Consider the following 27,322-nt stretch of genomic DNA (forward strand, 5'->3'; position numbering starts at 1 on the left):
ATCACTTGTCATGGGTTATAATTATCTATCTTATTCACCTGTTTATTTTTCTGCAATCACATTTTCCCACCTTGCAATGCAATTCCATGAGGACCGAGGGACAGAGACCTCATCTGTTTGGGCCGGTGCTATGACTCCAGCCTCTAGAACCATGGCTGGCACTGAAGTGGTTATGAATTAATGAAAGGATGAATGTACACATGAATGGAATTCCTTGGCAATTTACCCTTGTTCTGAGAGTGCATTTCAGGGCTGGGGAAGGGGGTTAGGACACTGTTTAAAGGAGTGGAAAAAAAGAGAAGTTGGTCTTCTGATGAGCAGTCAGAATGGAACTATCTTATTAGATTTAGGGAAACAGTCATCACATGATCTGCTATGATTTGCCTGGAGGGTCAGGTCCCCAAGCCTGCTCCCCCCTGCTCACCTCACTGCCAGTTTATCTCTGGGCTCCATGCTTACCCCAAGGGAAAGGCCCTGCTTCAAGGGTGCGATGGCTGAAACTGCCTCAGGGTGATCAGAGTTGATGGAGGTCAAAGCCTCCAAGCAGGACAAGAGGGTTAAACTGCAGCAGCCACGGGGGTCTGGCGGTGACAGTCAGTGTGAGCTCTGGCCCTGGAAGATAGGGACACGGGCATTCAGAGAGTAGTTTTCTTTCTTAAAAAAGCTGTATTTCGGGGCACCTGGGTGGCTCAGCGGGTTAAATAAAGCCTCTGCCTTCGGCTCAGATTATGATCTCGGGGTCCTGGGATCGAGCCCCGCGTTGGGCTCTCTGCTCAGCAGGGAGCCTGCTTCCCTTCCTCTCTCTCTGCCTGCCTCTCTGCCTACTTGTGATCTCTGTCTGTCAAATAAATAAATAAAATCTTAAAAAAAAAGTTAAAAAAAAAAGCTGTATTCCACTCATGTTTGTAAATGGGTAACGCACGCTTCTCCATACAATCCAGCCAAGAACCTGGTATGTTACAAAGTTAAAATGGTTCCTTTACCAGCTCTTTGTGTGTCCTTCCAGAGATATGTCTATACATAGTATATTTTACCTAAAAATATAAATGGTTGGGGCACCTGGGTGGCTCAGTTGGTTAAACATCCAACTCTTGGTTTCAGCTCAGTCATGATCTCAAGGTCTTGAGATCACGCCCTACCTTGGGCTCCTCGCTCAGCATGGAGTCTGTTTAGGATTCTTTCTTTCCCTCTCCCTGTGCCCCAGCACCCACCACCCCCCACTGCCTCCAGTCACATGCATGTGCTCACTCTTTCTCTCTCAAATAAATAAATACATTTTTAAAAATAAAGATACATAAATAAAAATATAAATGGTTAATATATAGTACACACTATTTTGCAACCTGATTCCAAAATATTAAGTGTGGTCCTGAAAATCACTCCTTATCAGTGCATATGGATCTGCTCCAATATTGTTTCCAGCTGCACAGTATTCCAATATTTGGATATTCATCAACCCTCTTCTGATGAACATTTGTTTGTTTTTAATCTTTTAGTATTAAAAAAATGCCTTAATGAATATTCTTACACATTTGTCATCTAGAAGGACAGTGTATCTGAAGGATGAATCCCTACAAGTTGAATTTAAGGGTTAAAAGATATGTACATTTAACATGTTGATAGAAGTTGCTGCCCCAGGTTTCATCATCTGAATTCCCTGTGTATGTTGGCTACTCTCCCAACCCTACTCTTGAAATAATAGTGAAGTAGAGACCATGAGTTATTTCAACAGTCAGCTTTTAGAAGTATGCTAGTTATGGTTCTTTTGGTTGTAAGCAACAGAAATCAATTCAGGCTAGCTAATTTTTTTTTTTTTTTAAGGAGAGATGTATTAGAAGAATATTGCAGCATCTCATGCAATCCATAAAGTTGTTAAACCATGAGACATAGGGAAGCCCCCAAAATGGGACCACCCTAGAAACCTCAGCAGGTTGCCCTCAGATCCTTTCTGTCTTGGACCTGATACTGATGAAGGCTGTGTGCATCTCAGCCCAGAATTTTTATTTACCAGAAAATTGGCTTGGTTAGGTCAGAACCTGTCCTCCAATTAATTAGCAATGGGATATGGATCCTGTTGGGTGTGTCTGCCCCAGGGGACCAATCCCTGTGCACCCAGACATGGAGTTGAACCTGTGAACTGGGCAACTGCTACAAGAGGGGTGTGGGTCTGCAGTAAGAAAATAACAATCCTGAATCAGCTGACTCGCATTCTGTACAAAATTGCAGTTGGTGGCTCAATGATGGCAGGTGGGAGATTTCTTTAAAAGTACCGCTTGGGTTTGTCACACCTTACAGTCGTGATCCTTATGAGTTATCAAGAGTCAATGATGACTGTGGAGCCTGGATCTCCTGATCAGGAAACCTGATCAGGACCGTTGTGTTGTTTTAAGGTAAGAAGCAGCAGCCCTGTGTTCATTGGCCTCGGTTGTTCTAGATGAAGTGAACTGTATTGGACCACTCTGCTTTCTGCAAAAGTCAAAAGCAAGTGAACCAAAAAGGAGCCCTCACTTCTGACAACAGCAGTGAGGTCAAGGCAGTATGAGAAGTCCCGAGACAAGGTCAGCCTGACCCATGGCTAGGAAAACCCTCCTGACCCCTGACTTGCCCCCAGACTTCAATGGGGCAGACAAACAAGTTAGGGATGATGAGACGGGTGGTGAACATGGCCACAGTTCTTCACCCCCCTCTTCTTTCCCCACCCATGCCCTTTGCAGGTGATCTTCCCATCAACAACTGGAGTCTTTTCCCCCCATACTTGTAACTGGGCCAGTTGTGTGACTTGGTTTGTCATTAAATGTGATGGCAGCAACATCTTGGACCATCTCAGAGCTATCCAACCCCAAGTACGTGAGACATGCAGCCAAGATTAGCAGCACTGATGACTCAACCCACTCTGACCAAAGACACGTGAGAGAATCCAGCCAAGAACAGAAGAAGCACCCAGCTAACCTGGAGATTTGTGAGTGCTAATATATGCCTACTGTTGGAAGCCATCGAGTTGGTGATGTTGTGTTATGCAGCAGTAGCTAAGCAGTACAGGAACCCGGCTGAGCCAGGCCAGGGATTGGGAGAGAACAGTTCTCATTGAGCTCACTGGTGCCATTCTTGGGCACGCAGCATCAGATGAAGGTGTGTTCTTTCCTAACACAGGGAGAAAACTCCCCCATCTGTCCACAGACACCGTGCTCTAAAGCACTGGCTCCTAGTTAATGCCCTGGAGGGTAGATTGGTCTAATAGATGAAGATAAGCCTGTAAAGTCTCTTAGACTAATTCATTCATTCTGTAGCAGATAGAAAGATTTCTTTAAATAATGGTGACAACTGAAATATGCTGAGTGAACTTCTGGGTCAGCTTCAGGGAATTGGGCAGGGTTCATATGTACACAGATCTATGGATCTTTTTTGGAAACTATGATTCCATTTCTACTAGACAGCTCTCCTGTCTTCACTGTGTATGGCTCCTGGAAGGTCACAAAGGAGACACTGAAGCTGCCAGCTGTCATCTGGGGTGTCCACATGCCTGGATGGGGCCAAAGAGCTGCTTTCCTCCCGCCAATCAGCTCTGTCCTTGTCTTCTCCTTCAATATCAAGTTCAGAATATCCAGGTACCTTGTAATCTGGTGAGAGAACAATCTTTTGAATTTGGGGAGAAGAATAGGGTTGGTTCAAACTTGGTTTGTCTAAAGGGGTTTTTGTCTTGAGAAAGCTATTTTCTAAGTCTTCCCCATAGCCTTGACACTTATACACATTCAGTGGAAAAACACAAGTATTCTTGTATTAGAAGAATTTGTCCCTGTGTATTATTATGGAAGTGGGTGTAAGACTTACCATCAGTCAACTCTTGACTTCTTTTTCTTCTATCAGAGATGACCTGTCTGTGGGACATGAACTCAGCTGTGGAGTGTAGCCCAGATTTCCTGAGTCCTTTTCAAAGCCATTAGTAGAGCCCATCAGTTCATGTGGGCTGACTAACAAGGAGAAGACTGAGGACACACAGACCCTATTGCCACCTGGGGAGCATTAGGCGCTAAAATCTGGATCCTCTGTGTTTCCTACTTTATGAAGCCTTTCTCTGTCCTACCCTTCCCTCTACCTCTCCCCCAAAGTAAACACCAACTCCTCAGTCTTCTCAAAGTAACTTATACTTCTCTGAGACTGATTCCTGTTTCCCTGTCCAGTTCCCTCACCAGACTATAAACTCCTGGGAGGATGAGGAATGTATTATTTATTTCACATCCATAGTGCCAAGAGTGATGTCTGGAATATGGTCTTGGAGACTGCACGGATGTTTGTTAAATTAAGTAATACACTTAATTTCAGTTCTAATGAGGATGGTACCAAGCTGGCATCACTTACAGAGAAACCTGCAAAGGAACAAGGTGGGACCCTGTGGTGCCCACAGAGGTCTGCCACTCAGATCCCTTTAGGAGAACCTCCTGTACAGGAGGTGACTGACAGCTCAGATGCCACCTGTTGGACCCACCATGTCATTCATGCAGAGGCCACACTTCCACCAGCTGCCCTCAGCTAATGACCGAGCACGGCAAAGGAACAAGAGCCCATTCACTCCTGCCTGAGGTAGGATCCTTGCAAAGGGCCTCCTTCACTTGGGGACTCTCCATGAACCTGACCAAGACTTCTTCAGAACTTTGCTGAGGTCTGAGTCTCTTTCAATCCAATCTTGTCTTCCCTTTCTCCTCTCCTCTAACACCTGCATTGCGGTCTGATGGTTCTTCTTATCTACTCTCGCTTTCTCCTCTTTTACTCTTCACTGACATTTCCCTGAATAAATCTTTTGCATGTCTGATCCCATCTTGGGGTCTGGTTCTCAGGAGTTGTATAATAACCTCTCTGTGCTTCATGCTTCCCCTGAAAATGGGGATAATAGGAGCACCTACTTTATAGTGTGTTGTCAGAATTAAAAGAGTAATATGCATAAAGCACTTAGAATCGTGCCCTGGTGGATTGTAAGTGTAATGCATATGTGAGGGAAAACAAAAACAAAATAGAGGGGCAGTCAGCTGCCTTTTCAAGGAGCCTGTCAGAAAAGAAAGTCCAGCAAGGAACGGGTTAGAAATCTCAGGCTCAAAGGGAATCATCTATACATGGACTGGCTCATCCTTTCAAATGGATCTAGAACTCCTACCTAAAAGGAGGAAAAAATCTGAGTTGGGCCTCTAGGAATAAGAATATTTCCAGGTCACCTGGGTGGCTCAGTGGGTTAAGCCTTTGCCTTGGCTCAGGTCATGATCCCAGAGTCCTGGGATCAAGCCCTGCATCAGGTTCTTTGCTTGGCAGGGAGCCTGCTTCCTTCTCTCTCTCTGCCTGCCTCTCTGCCTACTTGTGATCTGTCTGTCAAATAAATAAATCAAATCTTTAAAAAAAATCACTATCAAGTGATGTTGTTTAAAAAAAAGAAAGAATATTTCCTAAAAATTTACTGAGATCAGAATTAGGTAAATGATCTGAGCAAACAATTCATTTAAAACAATTAGAAACTTGCAAACTGCTCCATTATGATGAAAATGGATATCCTTCCTTCCTAACAGAAGGGTTTTTCACAGATGTATTTTGAAAGATTTAATTCTTTGAAAACCCTTTGTTCCACCTTGTTACTTGAGTAAATTTGTAGACAATCTTTTTATTCATTTCTTTCATTATTTGCTATTCATCATTATTAGTGTATTATAGAAAAGTTCCAAGAACAATTCATAGTAATTATAATTAAAAACAGTGATTAAGCCCTCAACATGTATTAAACGTGCTCATCTCAAAAAGTTTCGTGTACACACTGAAGACACCAAAGTTGATGTGTGTAACCAGAACTTTACCCTCAGTTCAGCTCTGTACTCGTATATTTAACTTCTCAATTGACATGGCAATTGGATGTTTGATGAGCATCTCAAATTTGACAGGACTAAACCTGACCTCCCTCCTCAAATCTGTTCCTCCGTCATTTCAGTCAATGGTATCTCCATCTAGTTGCTCTGGCCAAACCTCCAGGAGTCCTCCCTTCCATTCAAATATTCATTCCTCTCCCATATACAGGGTCCATGTGTGTTGCAGATGCTGGCTTCCTACATGATCCAGTAGTGCACGCTGACTGGGGTAAGCCAATGGGCACATTCCATTTATCAGGCCACAGGCCAATCAGAGTGAGTCTCGGGGATTTTATTTGGGAAAATGGGGAGGGAGATATACCTTTGGTCTCCTACTGAATGTAAAAGAGAAGGTCTGGATAGTCTTAACTGTGGTAAACAGCCCTTCTTCAGTTGGGAGAGGAGCAAGCCTAGGTATAAAACCATTAGACACCATAGACAAAAAAGCATGGGAGCAGGAAAAAAAGTGGCTCTTGAAGAGGTCATGAAGTTGTTGGATCAATAAAACCTCAAGCTTCCCCACCTCTGGGCTTTCTAGTCATGGGAACCAGTATATTCCTTGTTGTAAGGCAGTTTGAATTAGAGCTTTCGGTTCATATGGAAGCATCTTGATTAATACAGATCAATGTTCTCAAAACACATCTTCATATGTTGATATACTTGCATATACTTTGGTGAAACATGGAATGAAAAACATTTTCACATCTCTGTGGTTTTGCCTATGTTGTTGCCTCTTCCAGCCATGTCCTCTTGGCAAATCTCCACCCAACTTTCAAGACCTAGCACAGATTGGTGCTCAGTGATTGGACATGGCCTAATTTTAAATACTTGACTCTAGTGAAGTCATTCATTCTTTCCTTCAGTGAGATGGTCATTGGTCATTGAGATGGTCCTTGAGTAGGTCACTAGTCTCCTACTACTTGCCAGGCATTTGCCAGCCATATAGAACACATAAACGCCTTAAAGAGAGATATGCAGACTAGTAAATAAGCAATTCTGATCCAGAGAAAGAAGTTCTGAGATGGAGGAAGTTCTGGGTGCAGCAGTAATGCAGTGGGGGACCTCTCATCCAGTCTTAGGGGATGTGGAAATGGAGGTGAAGAAAGACTTCCTGGAAAAAATGCTGTCTACACACAAATTTAAGAATCAGGAGGAGTTCAATAGGCAAGAAGACAAGAGAAAGAACATCCCAGGATGTGGAAGAGTTTGTGCAAATGTCTAGCCACAGCTGAGATCAGGGCCCTGTTGGGGGTAGTGCGAGCATATCGATTTCTAGAAGGAATTTGGTAGAGATGGTGCTAGAGTCCTCAGTTCAAAACTGGACAGAAGGACCTCAAAGGCTTAATGAGGGATATGGGTTCTTTCCTGGAGACCATTAGGAGGATCTTTGATTTGTGCTTTAGAAAGATTAAAAAGGCTGCAGAGAGGAGAGGAGTTTGAGTTTGCTGGGAGCAGGGAGACTGGTCAGGAAGCATTGGATCTGCCCCATCCTTGTCTCCTTATGTGTCATCTTTCCTGAGATGTCTGATTAGGAGCAGACACAGAACGTAAAGATGATGGGAAAGTGGCCAAGTTTGATACTTGCCATGTGTACACCCTGGGATGTGGGTCATCTTGGATCTGAAAGTCTGTCTTAACTGATCTGGATGACAACAATAATATTAACAATGGATATGACATCTCTGCCAAGGAAACAATTTTCTCAAGCTCAAATGCCCATGTAATATGTAGCAAACTTCAACCATCATTTGTGGTTCTTCAGACCAACTCCAAATTTCGGATTTTATTTATTTTTTTTTTAAGATTTTATTTATTTATTTGACAGCAAGATAGAGATCACAAGTAGGCAGAGCAGCAGGCAGAGGGAGAGGGAGAAGCAGGCCCCCTGCTGAGCAAGGAACCTGATGTGGGCCTCAATCCCAGGACCTTGATGATCATGACCTGAGCCAAAGGCAAGTGCTTAACCGTGCCATCCAGGCGCCCCCAATTTCAGATTTTAATTGTGTTATCCAAAAGAGTCATGGGAAAAAAGAACATGATAACGAAGAGATGTATTGCTTCACCAATAGATTTTATTAACAGTAAGATATGCAGTGGTCACATGTCAGTGACTCCTAACATGGGGTAAGAGTGAGCAGAATATCTTCCCTCACGGTTTCTTGACTACAGAAGTTGAACCTGCAGAGAGAAAACAACAGAAAGTCAGCTTTTCCTGGTGGACTGCTGGTGTGTTGAGCATAACACAGCCTCTCATCTCCCCAGTCTGAGCAAGAACCACTCCCTGTGCCTGAGACCAGACACTGGCCAAGGGAACACAGACCTCTTCTGTATAAAGGACTGCATTCTCCTTTCCAGTGTTCTTTCATAGCTGCGCAAGAGCCGAGAGGAAGTGTCATTGGATGCCCCCAAGGACAGGGAGCGTTCATTTGCCATATCCTAAAGCACCCACTAAACACTTGGCTATTGTCAATCAGTGCAACCTAGGAAGGGCAGGGTCAGTGGCATGATAAAAAATCAGCCCAAGGGAAATTTCCGAGGTCCTGGTGTTACCTTCACTAGGCATTCTTACTTAATTCAATAACCAAATTGAAATGACTAGCATTACTCACTAAGACTGAACAAAACTTAGTTTGCCTAGGAGCTCATTTTCTTCAATGACATACATAAGCATGTGCAAAGGGCTTGGTACATAAAAGGTACTCAGAAGGCACTCTCTTCTTTTCATCTTCATTTCCCTCCCTGTGGTCTGATGGCCAGAAGACTCGCAGATAGAAAATTAAAGGTTAAACATTACTAGTGATAAAGGACATGAGAAAGGAAAGGCACACATGATCGGTATATGAATAAAAGTGAACTGAATTTGTTTTGTGGTAGTTAAGAACTTGCTGGAGTCAAATTTCCTGCCAACGAATTATGGTACCAAGCTTTCATTTAATTATCTTTAATGGAGACAAGAATAGTACTCTCATCCCGTCACCACCATCAAGAGAGTAAACATATCCATTACCCCAAATTACTCTTCTGTTCTTTTGTAATCTCTCCTTCTTGACCCTGCCCATTTCCCCTCCCCGGAAGCAGCCAGTGACCTGCTGTCAGAGTCATGACACAAGGCTCAGTTGCTAAATGAAATCCCTCTTTCCACTTCAGGATCATGAAGCCAGATTCTCAGTTTAACACTTTACTTGCATCAAATGACACATCGTATCTACAAATCTCTCAAAGTTCTTCCTGAAAATTCTGCTCTTTTTCCTAAAGAAACAGAAGGTACTAGGAAGCAACGGTGACTATGGCTTAGGAGAACCATTGTCGGAGATTGAACCTACAGCAGACTTCCAGTGGGAATAGTGTGAGTGACTCAGGACTGCAAATCTCTTGGGGTTTTTATTACTTACACTTTTCCATCGTTTCTTTCCACCATGATCTTGGACGCTCCCACTCTGGGTAGAGTTGGGTTGATCACCTTGTTGTACCAAACAAATTTAACCTTCTGCAAGTCTCCAACGTCCACATCAGAGTCAAATTCATTGGAGTGAGTGCTGTCTGGCTGGAGAGTGCCCCTTGGGAGTTGAGAAGTTAATGAAAACATACATCAACATACAAATATATACATAAGTATTTTTAAAATGAGCTTACAATGTATCTCTAGTAAGATGATCGATGGTACATTCGCCATTCTAAGGTATTAAACGCAGACACATATGCCAACTCAGTGGTAAGTCATTTGCCAACAATAACTCATATTCCTTTAAAGTCATCCTTACTTTAATAAAACTTCAAATATGTTTTAGTCACAAACCTCCCACAACTTAATGAAGGATGACATCATCATGTCATCTTTTCCCGGTTGTTTTGTGGGCAGAAAAATTATTTACTGATTATAAATCAGATGCCATGCATCAAAGCAAACATCAGTGGTTTTCTCAGGAACTAGCAGAGAAAAAATTCAGAAACAGAATTCTGAAATGTATTAAGATATAAGATAAAATTATATCTTCCTTGGAATGATGTGTGGTGGTACTATACTCCCAAATATAATGAATAAATGTGTATGTTCATAACTGCATTATATGGGCAAAGGATTCCGACATTTAAGAAGTGTAGGATAATATTTTACTCACTTGAAAATTTCATACTGTTTAGAATTTCCTTTATTTCCAAACAAAGAAACTAGCACATGTCCCGTAACCTTCTTCCCAGACAATGTGACAGCCACCTTATACCTCCATCCTGCACAGGGGGAAAATATTTGCAAACTGTCAGTTTGTAGAGAAGATATGTTTAAAACAGGCTTACTTGGATGCCATTGCTGCTGAATTTTGGATAATTTATATATAGGATTGATTGTTCTTCCAATCAAATAATCTCCTTTACCTAAATGTTCAGAAGACACGTGTGAAGCCAATGCAGGAACACTGACTCTTTCCAAAGTCAGTAGATATCAAGTAGTATATGTAAGTCATATATTCTGTTTTCAGTTTCTTAACCTAACAATTTATTTTGAATATTATAAGAACTATATCTTAAAAGAAAGTAGGAAGGGGGCACCAGGGTGGCCCAGTCAGTTAAGCCTCCAACTCTTGGTTTCAGTTCAGGTCATGATCTCACAGTCATGAGAGATGTGTCTGTGTCTGGCTCTGAGCTCTGTGTGGAATCTGCTTGGGGATTGACTCTCTCTCTCTCTCTGTCTCTCTCCTTCTGCCTTTCCCCAGCTGGCGTACTCTCTCTCTCTCTAAAATAAAATAAATAAAATCCAAAAAGAGAAAAGATAAAAGAAAGTGGGAAGAGGGTAGAGTATGACATTTTCAGCAGTTTACTATTTTTTAAAGATTTTATTTATTTACTTGAGAGAGAGATAGCACAAGTTAGGGGAGGGACAGAGGGACAAGCAGACTCCCCACTGAGCAGGGAGCTCAATGTGGGGCTTGATCCCAGGACCCCGAGATCATGACCGGAGCCGAAGTCAAGTGCTTACCGGACTAAGCCACCCAGACACCCCTCAATTTACTATTTTCATAGGTCATCACATTTTAGAGTCCTATTTTTTTTTTGTCTACATTGTCTACATTTATTTTAAAAAATCTATTAATTCAGCTTTACCTTGCCATCAGAAAGTTATTAAGTTATGGTAACCATTTTGTGGTATTAGTCAATAGTTAACTAGCAGCTTATGCCAGTTAGAGCTAGCCTGGGCCAAATTGAGGAGGGAATAAAACTTGGCTTATTTTTTGCAGTGCAGCCAACACCACTGGCTCTAGTCTAAATAGTTTCTTCCTCTGCAACCTAGGAAGGAACATGTCTCACCATCCCTGTACCCACTAATTCCTATCACCCATGGAGCCTCCCACCCTAAATATCTCTTAAATCTGTCAGCTCCCTACCATTCCCACAATCTCTGGTATCTCTCTCCCGGATTACTTTTGTGCTTATACAGAACCTCAGAAGTTTGCTTCCATGAAATCTCTAACTGAATTGGAAGAGTCTGGAGCAAAAGAAACCTCCTGAATTTGGCACCAGAATAAAACACGAAGAAATTCCTTTTCCTATCATTGTTCATTCAGGCTCCCAAATTCTGCTCTTTTACTCCAATGAGCTAGAGTTACATTGAACACAAGAGCTTTTGAAAAGTTTTCCATGTTGGAAAGGAGCATTTACAACTTTTGTACTGAAGAACAGTTCCACGCATTTCACTGAACGTGGTAAAACATGGTAAAATAGCATTGTGAATTTAAGGCACATATAATACTTACGAGCAAAACTAATGGCATCACCAGTGTTTAGATAAAATATCTGGTTCACTCCATTTGTTTTTCCAGGAAATCTGTCAGCGTAATGACCCATCTGCGGGCAGCCTTCGCTTGGGCAGGGGAAGCACTTGTTCTAGGGGAAATTAACAAATGATGAATGAGGACACTCTTTCTTTTAACAGTGTGTCATCTTTTTCCACCTGTTGTTGCAGTTCAAATATTTGAAAGCCAATTCTGTCACGATGGCAAAAGACAACTTTCATAGTGTTTCAGCAAAGGTAGAAAATGCATTTCATTAGTTACGATGACAAATTTGACTGTTAAATAACATGACACTAACAAAAATGCAAAAATCATACAAAAAAGGGAATTTAAATATATACTTATACATATATTTTAATCTTTTCCTTTTTGCTTCTGTATGTTGCTCAAGACATCCATTTTCCTACATATAGTTAGATTTTATTTTAGAAAGATTGCAAAAGAAAGAGCAAGGGGTGATCATCAGCTCCGATATGCAAAATAGTACCCATTAGGAGTCAGGTTTTTCTCACATTTTTCAGTTCCCACTTTAGCATATTAAGGTCTGAAGGATTCAGACCTCACAATTTTCCCAGTGTGAACAGAAAATGCCCCAGTTGGCCTTAAGTACTTGCTATGAGGTTGGGGTGTGGAGAATACACATATCACTTAGGAAAATGTCCTCTTTCTGGGCCAGGAGTTATGGGAAGAAGAGAGGAAGAGGGAAAAACAGAGTGGGAAGGACAAACATCACAACTTTTTCTATGGAAAGGTAATCCTACTCCACAGTAGAGGCGCAGACTCTTGGATCAATGAACCAGATGGGGACTGGACCAAGTCTCAGGGTCTGCATCTGACAAAAGTTAAGGAGAGACTGAGCCGGTCAGGAAGAAATGGCCAGAGCTCTACGGGGAAGTTGGCCAAGCCAGAAGAGTTGATGTTCCTAGACATTATCTGCAGACACCAGCAGCACATCCATCAATAATGCAGACCCCCAGGTCCTCCCCTCTGCCCTACACACATACTGGCCACCAGCACCATAACCACTGTGCCCAATACCAGCTTGGAGAGAAGATGATGAAAGGGTCCAAAGGCTGAGAAATATGCAAAACTGAGAACTTTTCCTTATAAAAGTGTCTGAACATCACCTAAAAAAACCTGTTTATATTACTGAACTCAGACTAAATTTTAACTGAATAAAACCTAAAGCTTCTTTGTTAATTTTCCCCATTATCTAGAGATTGGGGAACACGATAAAAATAAAGTTAAACCAAAGAAAGGGGATGGTGATCTTGTTTGTGCACAGCTCTACTATGTATCCTCCCAACACACATAGAGCCAACAGGTGCTGAATGCCAATTATGGTATTTTAGATTCTGAGCTAAGGAACTAAAACATATCTCATTAAATGCTCCCACAAAACCAATGGAGTTTACCGTTATTATTTACATTTAGAAATGAAAAAACTGCCTTAGAGAGAGGTTAAATATTTTGTCCAAATCATTCAACCAATTAATGGTGAAACCAGCTTTCAGGTCCTTTCTCTTTGGCACTAAGTTATACATCTTGATAATTATGACTTCACCTGGTGTGTTATTTAAAATTTTCTTTATTAAATGATATAGGTTGTATATTTTTATTGTGAAAAATTATAATGAAAGGAAGAACAATAAAAATTAACAGGCAACAGATACATCATTTTCAAGATCACATGTAAGGATCCTAATCCAGATACCTAGCGAATACCAAACAAGATGAAAACTCAAAAGCAAGCAAGCAAACAAACAAAAACTTGGCAATTATGAGGTTGCACAGAAATATCCACAAGCACATAATGATATAGTTTTATAGAGTCAGCATTTAAGACAAGTTTTCCATATTTATCAGCATCCTGTAGCCATAGCTCAGATGTCCATAGACTTTTTTTAGTTATAATTATTTCTAAAACCAGTTTGAACTTTTGCCTGATACACACTGAAGGGATAGAGAACAAGTTAGATACGGAACATCTCAGTACACAAGCCCATTTTTCTAAAGTTCTCCAATGTCTCATCACTATTATGATAAATACATATGTCAACTATATTTCATTAAAAAATAAAAATATATAGAGGCACCTGAGTGGCTCAGTGGGTTAGACCTCTGCTTTTGGCTCAGGTCATGATCTCAGGGTCCTGGGATCAAGCCCCACATGGGGCTCTCTGCTCAGCAGGGAGCCTGCTTTCCTCCTCTCTCTGCCTGCCTCTCTACCTACTTGTGATCTCTCTTTCTGTAAAATAAATAAATAAATTATATATATACATATATATATATATATAATTAAAAGTATAATGTGGCAATCATATAGTGACATTCACTGAATGCATGTCACATACAGTGAACTACACCCATTATGAGAAGTGATGGTCACAAAATTCTTTAGGTACAAGGCAGCTTCTACTTACTGCAATGAAAACGCTGTAAGAGGCACACGGGAATCCAGCAAAGCCATCAGGGTTGAGGATGCTATCAGAGTAATATTTGTAGCTTCTTAAGTGATTACAGGCCACAAAGTCACGAGTTCCTTTGAAATCAGACAGTACACATTAATAGCAGATTTTATTTTGTCAAGTTAATGTCACAACTAGAACATGGTGGTTGAATAGAATTTTCTAATTCGTGGGAGCTCATGGTGGTCATGGAACAAAATCATCTATGAAGTGTATTTGTGATTTGTGATGCAATTAGAAATTAAATGTCATTTAAGATTTTAATAGCAATGCCATAGCTAAATGAAATAGAAAAATAACTTCAGGACCAAGAAATTCGTCATCTGAAAAAGGAAGAAATTCATCCATATGGATAGAAGGACAACTTACTAAAGCATTCCCTGAATTAGGAAATTCTGAATTGGAAAGTTGACTACAAATACATTGTCTTTCTACAGTCTCCTCCTGCCCACTTTCCCCAGTGAAAAGCCTATATTTTGGATTAAAAGTCCTTTGTTGTAGAAAAGATGAGACCTGTACCAAAATATTTAACAAGTTTAGTAAAAAGTGAAACACAAATTTTGCCCTAAGAAAATCTCTTCATGCACATAATGGTTTTACCTTCCCAGATCCCATCTATGTCAACAATCTGAGAGAGAATGTTCTTCTGACATCCGGGCATTTCTTTTCCTCCATTTGGAAAGAAATCTAGGTGGCCTACAGTTTGACTCATTCCGAAACCTAAGGAATATTAAAATATGAGAAAGTTGATGTTGATGTATAGACTCAGACACTTTAGAACACTCTAATATGTGGACCCAGAAACACTTGCAGATGACTTGACTCACCTATGTTGGGGATTATAGGGGCAGCATCTGTGTGAATTACATCCACAAACTGGGCATCACTGGGGTCTAATCGGACTAATTCAGGCGTGCCCTCAAAGCACGGTTCAGCTGGGTCCAACCCTAAGGTAAATAGAATGTGTCGTGTTAATATCAGTGTACACCCACATTGAGCTTTCTTCATTAATTACCCACTCAAGTGCAAGCATTGGCGGGAGCCATGACTTGGGCCTGGAATGAGATAAGCTAGTTCTTCCTGACCTTATCATTTTCTTACACTTTCTGTGTCTAATTTTCTATTTGCATTATAGTGAATTTTCCTCAAACCATGGAATTTGGCTCTACTTATGGATGCTTAGTCCCTGGGCCAATCCCAGCTACTAAGAGCAGTTACAAGGAAAGAGACAGATTCTGGGAGACTCCTAAAAGCTGGTCAGGATAAAGGAGTTCCCATTCTACTGCAAAATCCTGTGAGGCAAGACTTTGGTATTCATGGTCACCAAGACCACAGCTTCGCAGAGGGCCTGGCTGAGCAGGCTCTTGTAAACATTTACGGATTATGAGAAAGAATGTTGTCTCCAGCAAACTAATGATAGACATCTAGATGCCCCCACCAATCCAAATGTGACCAGTTTATCCAAAATCAAAAAGAGTCAGAAGGTCAGAGACAGAGTGGGATGATGGAAGAGGAAAGTGGGTGCTTCCTGAAGTGGTCCCCTCACAGATCCAGGATAGCAAAGTCTTTCCTATAAGGTTGCAAGGTTGTTTTAGGGTCTGGGTATGTACCATGTGATCCCACTGGCCAAGTGCAACCAGTCTGAGATTTGTGAAATACTATTTTTTATCTAATGAGAGCATGCAGAATTGGTTAGCCCATCCTGATCACCTGTTCCCTGCCACTCTTGGCTTGTGTTCAATGAGGACTGGGATAATTATCAATTGCTACTGAAGCAGAATATAATTAATTATGCATTTTTGAGCTTCTTGGGTTTAATTCTCTTTGTTATTTATTCTATTATTTATGCTATTTATTCTATTTATGAAACTTGTCCTTTGTGAATGCCTGACAATAGAAAAATAGACCTCCCGATGTTCTTAATTAAAATTTTAGTCATATACTATATATATATATATTTTTTAAATAAAGCTCTGTAGGCCAAAGATCAATATCAACAAAAAATTCACAAGGCCTCAGAACAGACTGATTTCTGATCGTGTGGACCAATTCAGAAAACGCCAAATTTCCATCCGTTTGGACCTCATATAGGCTACACTGAGTCCAATTTTTCAGTATTTACTGTTTTGACCAACCTGTGATTCGTCCAACAGTCCCGTTGGTCCTCCTTCCGGCTTCTCCAGCTGCGTGCGAGCCTAGGCTGTGGCCAATGATGTGGACATTGGAAGGTGAGTACCCAAACGCTGACTGTTGGAAAGAAAATCTCTTCAGAATATTTCCTAATACTGCAAACTTCAAGATGGCCACAGAAGGAGATCCTTGCAAAACATGAAAACATGCCACCCCTTCAAAGCAACTGATTTTCATGACTTTTTTTCAGTTGTCATAGAAAATGGCAATGGTCTAATGTTTAAGCTGGTGGAATCTGGGCTCTCTTTTGTTGTTTTACTATGTAGAGGAACCCTTGCTGGGTACGAGGAATTGTTACCCAGAAGTGGTAAAGCAAATATATGGGTTAGCAAATAATAAAGCAATTACTTGAGGAGATTCCTGTTTAACATTTTTTTAAGGTTTTAGTTACCAAAGCAGATTAGTTTGGTGTCATTGTGCTCTGTTAAAAAAATTAAAAATATAACCAAAACCAAGGTAGTTTCATCTTGAAGTTGACATTATCACACCTACTTGGTTTAATAAACGGTAAAATGAAAGGAATACTGATGGAATTCAGTAGCAGCAACCTAGCCAATTGCTTGAGTAACATCACTTAAAAAAAAAAACAACTAGTTTTCTTTTTATTTTAAGAGGAATATTGATGAAGCCCAAATCTAGATTGGTTGATGATTGATTTTGCATTTTTCTTTTCAACCACAGGCAAAGTCAAATCTTAATAGAGGAATGTCTTTAGTAATTATCATGCCTACAGCAATTTTTTTTTTAATTTTTACAGAGAATCTGGAGAGCAATGTGCATGGACTTTTATACAACCTAGAGGGAGTTACCTGAAGAACTTCAACAAAATAAGCCACTTCTGCCCCCACAATCCGGATGTTCTGGGAGGCCTGCGTGTAACCAGTGCGGGAGCCACTTTTCCAGTCCACACAGATGCAGTTCACACTTTCCACTTTGAACAGGTTCTGATGGAACAGACACAATGAATAGGTAAAGAATTCAGGATATTTATAAATTAATAATTAACACATTTGAGAATGAGGGTAAATTTCCTCTATGACTTATATATCATCAAGCTTATTTTTAACCCCACAACAATGAACAAAACTATGGATATGAAATTCTTTTTGAAGTTTAACATTGGCTCCAAATTGAGGGTCTGGCCATAGCAGGAACTGGTTATCTTAGGCTATCTACAGATGCATAGACATTTGTTGCAGGGAGAGATGTATAAAATGGGGTACAGTGGATTGTCTCATCAGAGCATCATAAATGTCATAAGCCTATGTTGTCCTTACTAGAATGCATCCCAGGACATTGTCCCTTACTAGAAGGCATCCCAGGAATGTTTTGTTCACTGTTGTATCCTCAGTGCCTCAAATAGTTCCTGGCACATAGTAGGTGTTCAATAAATATTTACTGGATGAATGAATAAATGAAAGGCTATGTTAGGGCTCCCTTAAATAAATATACTGAACATAAATGGGTAAGCTTTTCCATGATGGAAAGAACAATCAAAGTTTTTGGATGAAAATATTTTATTTTATATTACTGATGAATTACTTCACATAAAAGCATAACCCACTAGATATATACTGGAAGCTTTGTTGATGCAGGTCAATGATAGTTTCATGAATATTAGATCTGGGAGGAATTTTGTTTGTTTGGGTATGTGTATGGTTATACATATCCCCACCTTTTCCCCAAGACCTTCAGGAGGATGAAGCAATCTTAGAAATCACCTCCAATTCTTTTATTTTATAGATAGAAATCTCCAAAGAGGGAAAATGATTTGCTAATGTCATGGTTGGCTAAGGATAGAGTTAGAACTAGAGTCTAAGACCTTTGACCTTCTAGGGTAATCCATTTTTGGGTTTTGTTTTTTTTTTTTTTTTGGTTTGTTTGTTTGTTTGTTTTTACCACAAAGAAACCATGTAGTTGCTCACAACCTGTGAAGACTGTGTACACATATCTAAAAAATTTTAGATACATATATCTAAAAAAATTTACATTCCCTTTGAGCTAAGAATCCCTTTGTCTTTTTCCTTCATTGTATAAAAATCGATTTCTACCCTCCCCCTAACAATCATTGGCTTAAATTATTTTAGAAGACAAATTAGGGTTTTGCTGATTATTTTTACACTTGTGAAGTGAAGCCTGTTTATTTTGTCTGTCTCCAGGATCGGCGGATAGTCTCTAGAGTTGACTCAATCCAGCCTTTGGCTCAAGTCATAGACAGGTCTGAAATTAATAGTGTTTAGGATGATCGTTGTGTCTTGTTTTTTGGACCTCAGAAGAAATGACTGCACCTGTGCTCCATGCTGGCCATTAATGCTTGTTGAATAGATGAATCAAAGATAATGTTCCTCAAGCCCTGGCAGTTGCTAGGAAAAATATGTTCTATTTGATTTTCTATCTTTTAGTTCTTCATTATCCTGGGGCACACGGCCAAAGGCAAATTAAAGAAAATTGGATCACTCTGGTTGAAAAAACAGAAGCTGAAAATGAAAACCTACACAGTTTTCCCAGATATTGCTACCACCGGGGATCAAAGAGTAGCAAGTGAAAATCAAAGGAAAACAATTAGTTTGGGCAAAATAAGTTATCTTAGTTCTTCATATAGAAATGAAAACCTACTGAAAAAATTAAAGTTATTGAAAACACAACTAATATTGCATCAGTAGGGCAACATCTGTTGCTAAAGTTTTGAAATATCTCTGTATTAGTTATTAAATAACCACTACCTAGAGCCACCAAATGCTTGCCAACCTGGCTGCCCTGACTGTCCCTGGTCCCCTCTACACCCTACCACCCCTCGGGCCTCCCCTTGAAACCCCAGGAGAGTCCGATGATTCCCTGATGCCATGGTGGCTGGTATTTGTCCTGATCGGTTGCAACCTGTGCCTTCCCCATTGTTAATCACCATTCTGGGAACAACCTTCCCTTAATTGATTATCATGCCTCACCTTGCACAAATTGGACAACCAGTTTTCTTCTCCCTTGTCTATGAATCCATGAATAATAAAGCGGGTTTTTCTATCTGTTTTGAAGTTGGAGTCTGTGATGGTTGATGGGTCTGCAGCAAGTTCCTATTTGGGGAAGAAAAGTGTTTAATGTTCAGTTTTTTATATGTCCAACAGAACCATTTGTACATGGAGGAAGGCAGCAGGTAGGAGAACACCATCAAGACTTGAGATCCTTGTGAGTAAGGATTCTCCTATTACAGGCAGGTTATTTGCAATCATCAAGTTCCAGACATCATAACATTTTTGCAGTTGTTCTACTCAGAATAAATGTCGGCTATAATATTGATGTAGGGGTTTTGTTTCCAAACAACAGAAGGCTTTGTGTGTGTGTATGTGTGTGTACAATTTTATACACACATACACACACATATATAATGCTGGGATATTATATATAATATTGGGAGAGTTTATATATATGTATACATATATTATATATAACTATATTCAGAGTGTTTATTACATGGCGACATGGAGGTAGGATAAAAATGATATCAAGTTCCAGTCAAGACAAAGGGTGGTTGAGTGGATTAAAAAAACAAGACCAATCTATAGGCTGTCTACTGGATCATTTTAGATCATTTCAGATCTAAAGACTAAAAATGAGGGGATGAAAAAAGGTATTCTAAGTAAATGGAAACAAAAAGAAAGCTGGAGTAGCAATACTTATATCAAACAAAATAGACTTTAAAACAAAGGCTATAATAAGAAACAAAGAAGGAATTTATGTAAAGATAAAGGGATTTATCCAATATGAAGATATAACACTTGTAAAAATTTCTGCACTCAACATAGAAACACCTAATTATATAAAGCAAATACTAATGGACGCAAAGGGAGAAATTGATAGTAATACAATAATAGCAGGGGGATTTAACACTGTGTTTACATCAATGTATAGATCTCCCAACAGAAAAGCAATAAAGAAAAAGTGATTTTAAATGACACCTTAGAACAGATGGACTAACATATATTCACAGAACATTCTATCCCCAAACAGCAGAATATATACATTCTTCTCAAGTACATGTGGACATTCTCCAGAATAAGTCAAATGTTAGGCCACAAAACAAGCTTCAATAGATTTAAGAAGATTGAAATCATATCAAACATATTTTATGATAACACTGGCATGAAACTAGAAATCAACTATAAGAAGAAAAGTGGAAAAAAAATACAAACAGGTGGAGACTAAACTACATGCTATTAAACAATCAATGGGTCAAGGAAGAAATCGAAGATCTAGTTAAATCAATATCTTGAGATAAATAAAAATGTAAATGCAATATTTTCAAAAATCTATGGGACACGGCAAAAGCAGTTAGTTCTAAGAGGGAAGTTTACAGTGATACAGGCCCACATCAAGAAATAAGAAAAGGCTCAAATAAACAATCTAACCTCATACCTAAAGGAACTAAAAAAAGAAGAACAAATAAAACCCAAAATTAATAGAAGGAAGGAAATAATAAATATCAGAGGGGAAATAAATGCAATAGAGACTTAAAGAAAACTATAGAAAAGATCAATAAAACTAAGAACTATTTCTCTGAAGTGTAAACAAAATTGATGAACCTTTAGCCAGACTCATTAAGAAAAAAAACAGAGAGGGCCAATAAATAAAATGAAAAGTGAAAAAGAAGTTGCAGCTTATACCACAGAAATGCAAAGGATTATAGTAGACTACTACTAACTGTGATATGACAACAAGTTGGACAACCTAGAAAAAAATGGACAAAGTCCTAGAAATAAACGATCTTTCAAGACTAAATCAGAAAGAAATATAAAATCTGAACAGACCGATTACTAGTAAGGAGATCGAATCAGTAATTATACTCTCAGCAAATAAAAGTCCAGGACTAGACTGAGTCGCAGGTGAATTATACCAAACATTTAAAGAAAACTTAAAACCTATCTTTCTCAAACAATTCCAAAATACTAAAGAGGAAAGAATGAATGTTTCTAAACTCATTCTACAGGGTTAGCATTAATCTAATACCAAAACCAGACAAACACTATAAAACAAACAAACAAACAAACAAACTCAGACCAATATTCCTGATAAACATAGATGTAAACATCTTCAACAAAATAGCAGCAAACTGAATTCAAAAATACATTAAAAGGATCATTTATCATGATCAGGTGGGATTTATTTCAGTGATGCAAGGATGGCTCAATATCCACATATCAACTAATGTGATACAGCACATTGACAAAACAAAGAATAAAAATCATACGATCATCTCAATGGATACAGAAAAAGTATTTGACAAAATTCAACATTCATTTATGATAAAACCTCAATAAATTGGGCACAGAAGATATATAACCCAACAAATAAAAGACATATATGACAAACCCACAGTTAACAGCATACTCAATAGTGAAAGCTGAAGGCTTTTCTTTTTCTAGAATCAGGAACAAAATAAGGATGCCCACTCTTGCCACTTTTATTCAGCATAGTATTGTAAATCCTAGCCTCAGCAGTTGGGCAAGAAAAAGAAATAAAATCATCCAAACTGGAAAAGAAGAAGTAAAGCTGTCAGGATTTGCAGATGACAGGATACTATATATCAAAAACCCTAAAGCCTCCACCAAGAAACTATTAGAACTAAAAAATGAATTCAATAAGTTGCAGGATACAAAATCAATATACAGAAATTTGTTGCATTTCTATACATAATAATGAAATATGAGAAAGAGACATTAAGAGAACAATCTCATTCATAATTGCATCAAAAAGAATAAAATACCTAGGAATAAATTTAACCAAGGAAGTGAAAGACCTATCTTCTGGAAACTATGACACTGATGAAAGAAAGTGAAGGCAACACAAATAAATGAAAAGATTACCTTGCTCATTGACTAGAAGAATTAATATTAAAATGTTCATGCTACCCAAAGCAGTTCAATGCCACACAAATTCAATGCAATCCCTATAAAAACATCAATGACACTTTTCATAGAACTAGAACAATAATCCTAAAATTTATATGGAACCACCAAAGACCCTGAGTAGCCAAAACAATCTTGAAAAAGAAAAACAAAACTCTCAATTTTAAACAATACTACAAAGCTATAGTAATCAAAACAATAAAGTACAGGCAAAAATACAGAAACATAAATCAATGGAACAAAATAGCCCAGAAATAACCCCGTACTTATATGGTTAACTAGTGTACAACAAGGGAGGCAAGAATATACAGTGGGACAAAGATAGGCTCTTCAATAAATGGTGTTGGACAGACACAAACAAAAGAATGAAACTGGAACCCACTCTTGCACCATATAAAAAAATAAGCTCAAAACAGAGTAAAGACAAAATGTAAGACCTGAAACCATAGAATTCCTAGAAGAAAACATAGGCTGTAATTTCTTTGACATTGGCCTTAGCAATATTTTTTGCTTAGCGATATTTTTAGACAAGAACAACAAAAGAAAAGGTAAACAAATGGGACTACATAAAACGAAAAAGCCTTTGTACAGCAAAAGAAACCATCAACAAAAATGAAAGACAATCTACTGAATGGCAGAAGATATATGCCAATGTTATATTTATTAAGGGGTTAACACCCAAGTTATATAAAGAACACATACAACTCAATATCAGAAAAAAATAGTCGGATAAAATAGTGAGTGGAGAATCTAGATAGACGTTTTTCCAAAAAAGATATACAGATACCAAAAGGCACATGAAAAGATGCTCAACATCACTCATCACCAGGGAAATGCAAATCAAAACCATAGTAAGATATCACCTCACACCTGTCAGAATGGCTGTTATTAAAAAGACAAGAATTAACAAGTGTTGGTGAGCATGTGGAAAAGGGGAACCCTCATGCACTGTTGGTGGGAATGTAAACTGGTGCAGTCACCAATAAAAAATGGAACGGATGTTCCTCAAAAAATTAAAAATAGAACTACCATATGATCCAGCAATTCCACTTCTAGGTTTTTATCTGAAAAAAATGAAAACACTAATTTGAATAGAAATTTGCACCCCTATGTTCACTGCAGTATTATTTACAATAACCAAGATAAGCAGGCAACCTAAATGTTCACTGATAGATGAATGAATAAAGAAGATATATAATATATGTTATTATATATAACATATAATATTATATAGCAATATTACTCAACCATAAAAAGAATGAAATCTTGCCATTCATGACAACGTGGATGGACTTAGAGAGTATTATGCTAAATGAAATAAGTTAGATAGGACAAGTACCATATGATTCTACTTATATATGAATCTAAAAAACCAAAACAAATGAATAAGCAAACAAGACTCATAGACACAGGGAGTAAATTGAAATGGTAGTCAGCAGGGATGGAGGTGGGGGGATGGATGAACTAGGTGAAGGGGATTAAGAGGTACAACCTTCCGGTTGTAAAATAAATAAGACAAGAGGATTTATGTACACCATAGAGAATATAGCCAAAAATATTGAAACAACTTTGTATGGTGACATGGTAACTAGACTTATTATGGTGATCATTTCATAATGGTTTTATATAACGAATCTCTACGTTGTACACCTGAAACTAATACCATATTGCATATCAATCATTCTTTAATAGAAAATAAAGTGAATCTAAATTAAAACAAAAAGAGAATAATTAAGTTAATCCATTAATCAAGTTAATGACCTTTTATAAAGTTACGTAAAATAATACTTAACCTCACTGCCCCAAAAGTCTACAAAGATGCAAATTCCACTAATCTGTTCTCTTTGGAAAACTTAAAAATTTAGTAATCTTATTACATAAAATGGATAGGACTTAGTTCTGAAAATAGTGAGTTCTCTTACTTGAAAGTTATTCTGGTTCTCATTAGTATATAGGAGGAAGCGAGTATTGACATCTTTTGGAGCCCAAGGCAGTATTTTGAGGGGTCTTTCCACAATTCCTGCCCATGGGGCGTCATCACTAAAGCAGCCAAGTCTTGGGAAGCAGACTTCTTTTCCTGTAATCACCCAGAAGCATTTCAAGGATGTTAGTTTAATCAGAATTCTCTTTTTTTAATGGTCTTTCTGCCAAAATATGAGTTAAATTACATTTTGTGGGCTCTTTGCTTCCTTTGCATCCCCAGACATCTTCCTATCAATGTACTCACAAAACAGCTTCAGCATCCCAGCTAAAGATAGGCTTCTGTCCCTCATTTTTACAATGTACAACCACCCGACTCTCCTCGCATCTCTGTCCAGTCCCGTGCTGGGACCCAGTTTTGCTTCTCAATGTGGATGTCTTCCTTGGGCCACCGGTGCCCAAGGAAAAAGCAACCTTGTGTCTCCAAGCCTTTATAGAGAGGGGTGAGGTTTTCAGTTCTTTACAGAACATCTTCTCATGTTGGGCTTTGGGTAGAAAGCTTAAGTTTCAAGCAAATGCCAAAACTTTATATCTCTACCTCGCTGAGAATTTAGGTCTCTGACCTATGTTTGACAAGCATTCTGGATTCCCATGATGAAGAAGCGGCTCGTGAAAAATCAAGCAGAAAGTCTATGGTTTGACACAACTCTATGCTTGGATGTTAACTCATACAAGAACAACACAAAGGAAGGGATATCCGGGAGGATAAAGTATAGATTAATAGTAGGCGTAGGAGCAGTAGTTGTTGTGGGGGTGACATTCTCAAAATGTCACTACGTGCCAGGGGCCAGGTAAGACAATTTACAGGACTTATGTAAGTCTCACAATTATCCTGTGTTAGCATAGGTATTATACGCCCATTTCACAGATGAGGATAGTGAAGCACAGAGAGGGTAAGAATTTTGCTCAGGTTAATACACCTGTGGCGGGTAGAAACGGCTCAACTTCCACCCTTGATTCCAAGCCAGGGTTGCTAGATTACCAAATGAAAATAAAAGTCACATGTGAGTTTCAGATACACAATGAATACATTTTAGTATAACTTTGTGTCACATATTCATTGATTATCTGAAATATTTATCTGAAGTTCAGATTTAGTTATCTTAGATTTTATCTAGCAACCCTACTCCAAGAGCTTGTACTCTTAATCATGTATCTTTTTTGTTCTACTCCTTATGCCATAGTGACTTGAGTTCAGGCATCATAAATTTTCTGGAAAGTGTGAAGCAGGAAGTCACTTACAGCACTACATAAATATCTTTTCTTACCTACGACTGCTCCCAGCAGCAGTGATAGGGTCCAGATTAGCAGCATCTAAAAAAAGTAAAAAATACGATTGAGTGTGGCTAAATAAGTTTTTAAAACATTAGCATAATTCAAGTTCAGTTAGAGCTCTGAAGGAAAATCGGTAAATTCTAGTAAATGAGGCTTGGGAAGCACGTTCCTGACTCACCCTGGCAGTTCCATCAGGTTCCACACACAACCAGATAGCGCCTTGCAGATCCTTTTATAAGCAAACCTTATCAGTTTGAGAAGTTCCATGGAAAAGTGGCATGAAAACAGACGACGTTCCAAGTGTGCATTTATAATTTTAATCATAAATAAACCAAGATTGATAGAGTAGGTCAAGTTTCCTTGTGGGAAGATGAGAAAAGGGTTCATACAGACTGTTCTCTTCCAATGAGATTACATAATGCTCAGAATCACCGTAATTTCATTGTAGCGAAGGATTCTAGTCTGCCGCCTCCCCCACCTTTTTTTAATTTTACGTTCACAGTTCTCTGTGCTGCTGTGTGCATATGTGTGAAACTGAATTGTTTTCACAGATTTGATAACAGCAGTCTTGAAAACAAATACTAAAATCTTACCAGCTTCAGCAGTTTTCGCATAACCTTGCCTTACCCTCAAAAGCATGAAATTAGAAGCCATTCTTCAAGAGGGCTCATTCCTTTTAGGAAAGTTGTCGTTATTTTAGTTTGATAGCCTACAGAACTAGCTTATTTCTCAATAATAACATGGAGAAAAGAATAAATGAACTGACAAAAGGAGTTGGGGGTCCTTCCAAGAGCCAAGAGGTGGAAATGGTGACCTCACCATCAAATAAGATTAAGAATAGGAGAGAAAAATAAAATTCAACCTGGAAAAAAATCGTCTGGGGAAAATACTCTGAAAGAGAAGCATTTGATAGAGGAGAACTGAAATGTTTTCAGTTGGTGATAGATTGCTTAAAATAAATTTTTAAAATACTGTAATGGGATACCATAATTTTAAGAGATTGGAGCCATTCAGCTTGATAGTGTCACAGATATAAGTTGAATCCTATGAAATTGCCATATTTGCCGGTCAAAAATGGTCAAGGAATAATTCAGTTCCTTGACAAACTTTATAGGTACAGGAAAAAAAGCAATGAAATTATTCGTGTATAAGGAGAAAGTTCAAAATAGTTGGGCAAGGACAGAAGGACAAAAAAAATCAGAACAGAAGACACCAGGAAGGGATTCCATGGATGGGAGTCAAGCCAATCCCCACGGAGTCCTTCTTGTCTCAGCATTTGATCTCTTCCTTAGGGACTCTTGTCTAACCCTGATTAAGCTGGTTTCCCTCTCTCCTCGGAGCACACCTCTCTTTTGAACTTTCTTCATTTGCCACCCATCATGATCAGTTGTGGGCCAAAAACTTTGAGAAGGGTGGAATTCTCTGGGCCTTGTTGTCCCTCCTTAGCGTGGAGCCCACCTGATACATCGCAGGCCCTTATACTTGATCTTAGCCAAAAGGCTGAGAAGCAATCATAGCAGGTCCTTAACACATGTCTGTGGGATGAGTGAACAAGTGAGGAAACGGATACAAAAAGCAATTTAGTTTGCATAATTGCTCCAAAACAATTATCTACACAGTCTCTTAGTAAATTATAACTTTCTTCTTTTTTCAAGATTTTATTTATTTATTTGACAGAGAGAGAGAGAGAGAGCAAGTGCACAAGCAGGAGGAGTGGCAGACAGAGGGAGAGGGAGAAGCAGACTCCCTGCTGAGCAGGAGCCCGACATGGGGCTCGATCCCAGGACCCCAGGATCCCAACCTAAGCCAAAGGCAGACACTCAACGACTGAACCACCCATGCACCCC

General features: G+C 39.0%; 1 protein-coding gene across 1 annotated transcript; it reads right to left on the minus strand.

The window, feature by feature from the left end:
- Positions 1-7,973: 7,973 nt before the first annotated feature.
- On the minus strand, positions 7,974-25,908 carry LOC116879223 (pancreatic triacylglycerol lipase). Its single transcript, XM_032877274.1, has 13 exons — positions 25,654-25,908; positions 25,469-25,514; positions 24,143-24,297; positions 19,269-19,391; positions 17,133-17,267; positions 16,269-16,380; positions 14,961-15,080; positions 14,734-14,853; positions 14,089-14,207; positions 11,627-11,756; positions 9,998-10,106; positions 9,272-9,436; positions 7,974-8,057 (listed from the first exon to the last, which is right to left on the minus strand). The coding sequence occupies exons 2-13, from the start codon at positions 25,512-25,514 to the stop codon at positions 7,994-7,996; spliced, it is 1,398 nt and encodes a 465-aa protein (XP_032733165.1). The 5' UTR covers positions 25,654-25,908; the 3' UTR covers positions 7,974-7,993.
- Positions 25,909-27,322: the final 1,414 nt, after the last annotated feature.

Source organism: Lontra canadensis, unplaced genomic scaffold (assembly GCF_010015895.1).
Source record: "Lontra canadensis isolate GAN:19392208 unplaced genomic scaffold, GSC_riverotter_1.0 scaffold3, whole genome shotgun sequence".
NCBI lineage: Eukaryota > Metazoa > Chordata > Mammalia > Carnivora > Mustelidae > Lontra > Lontra canadensis.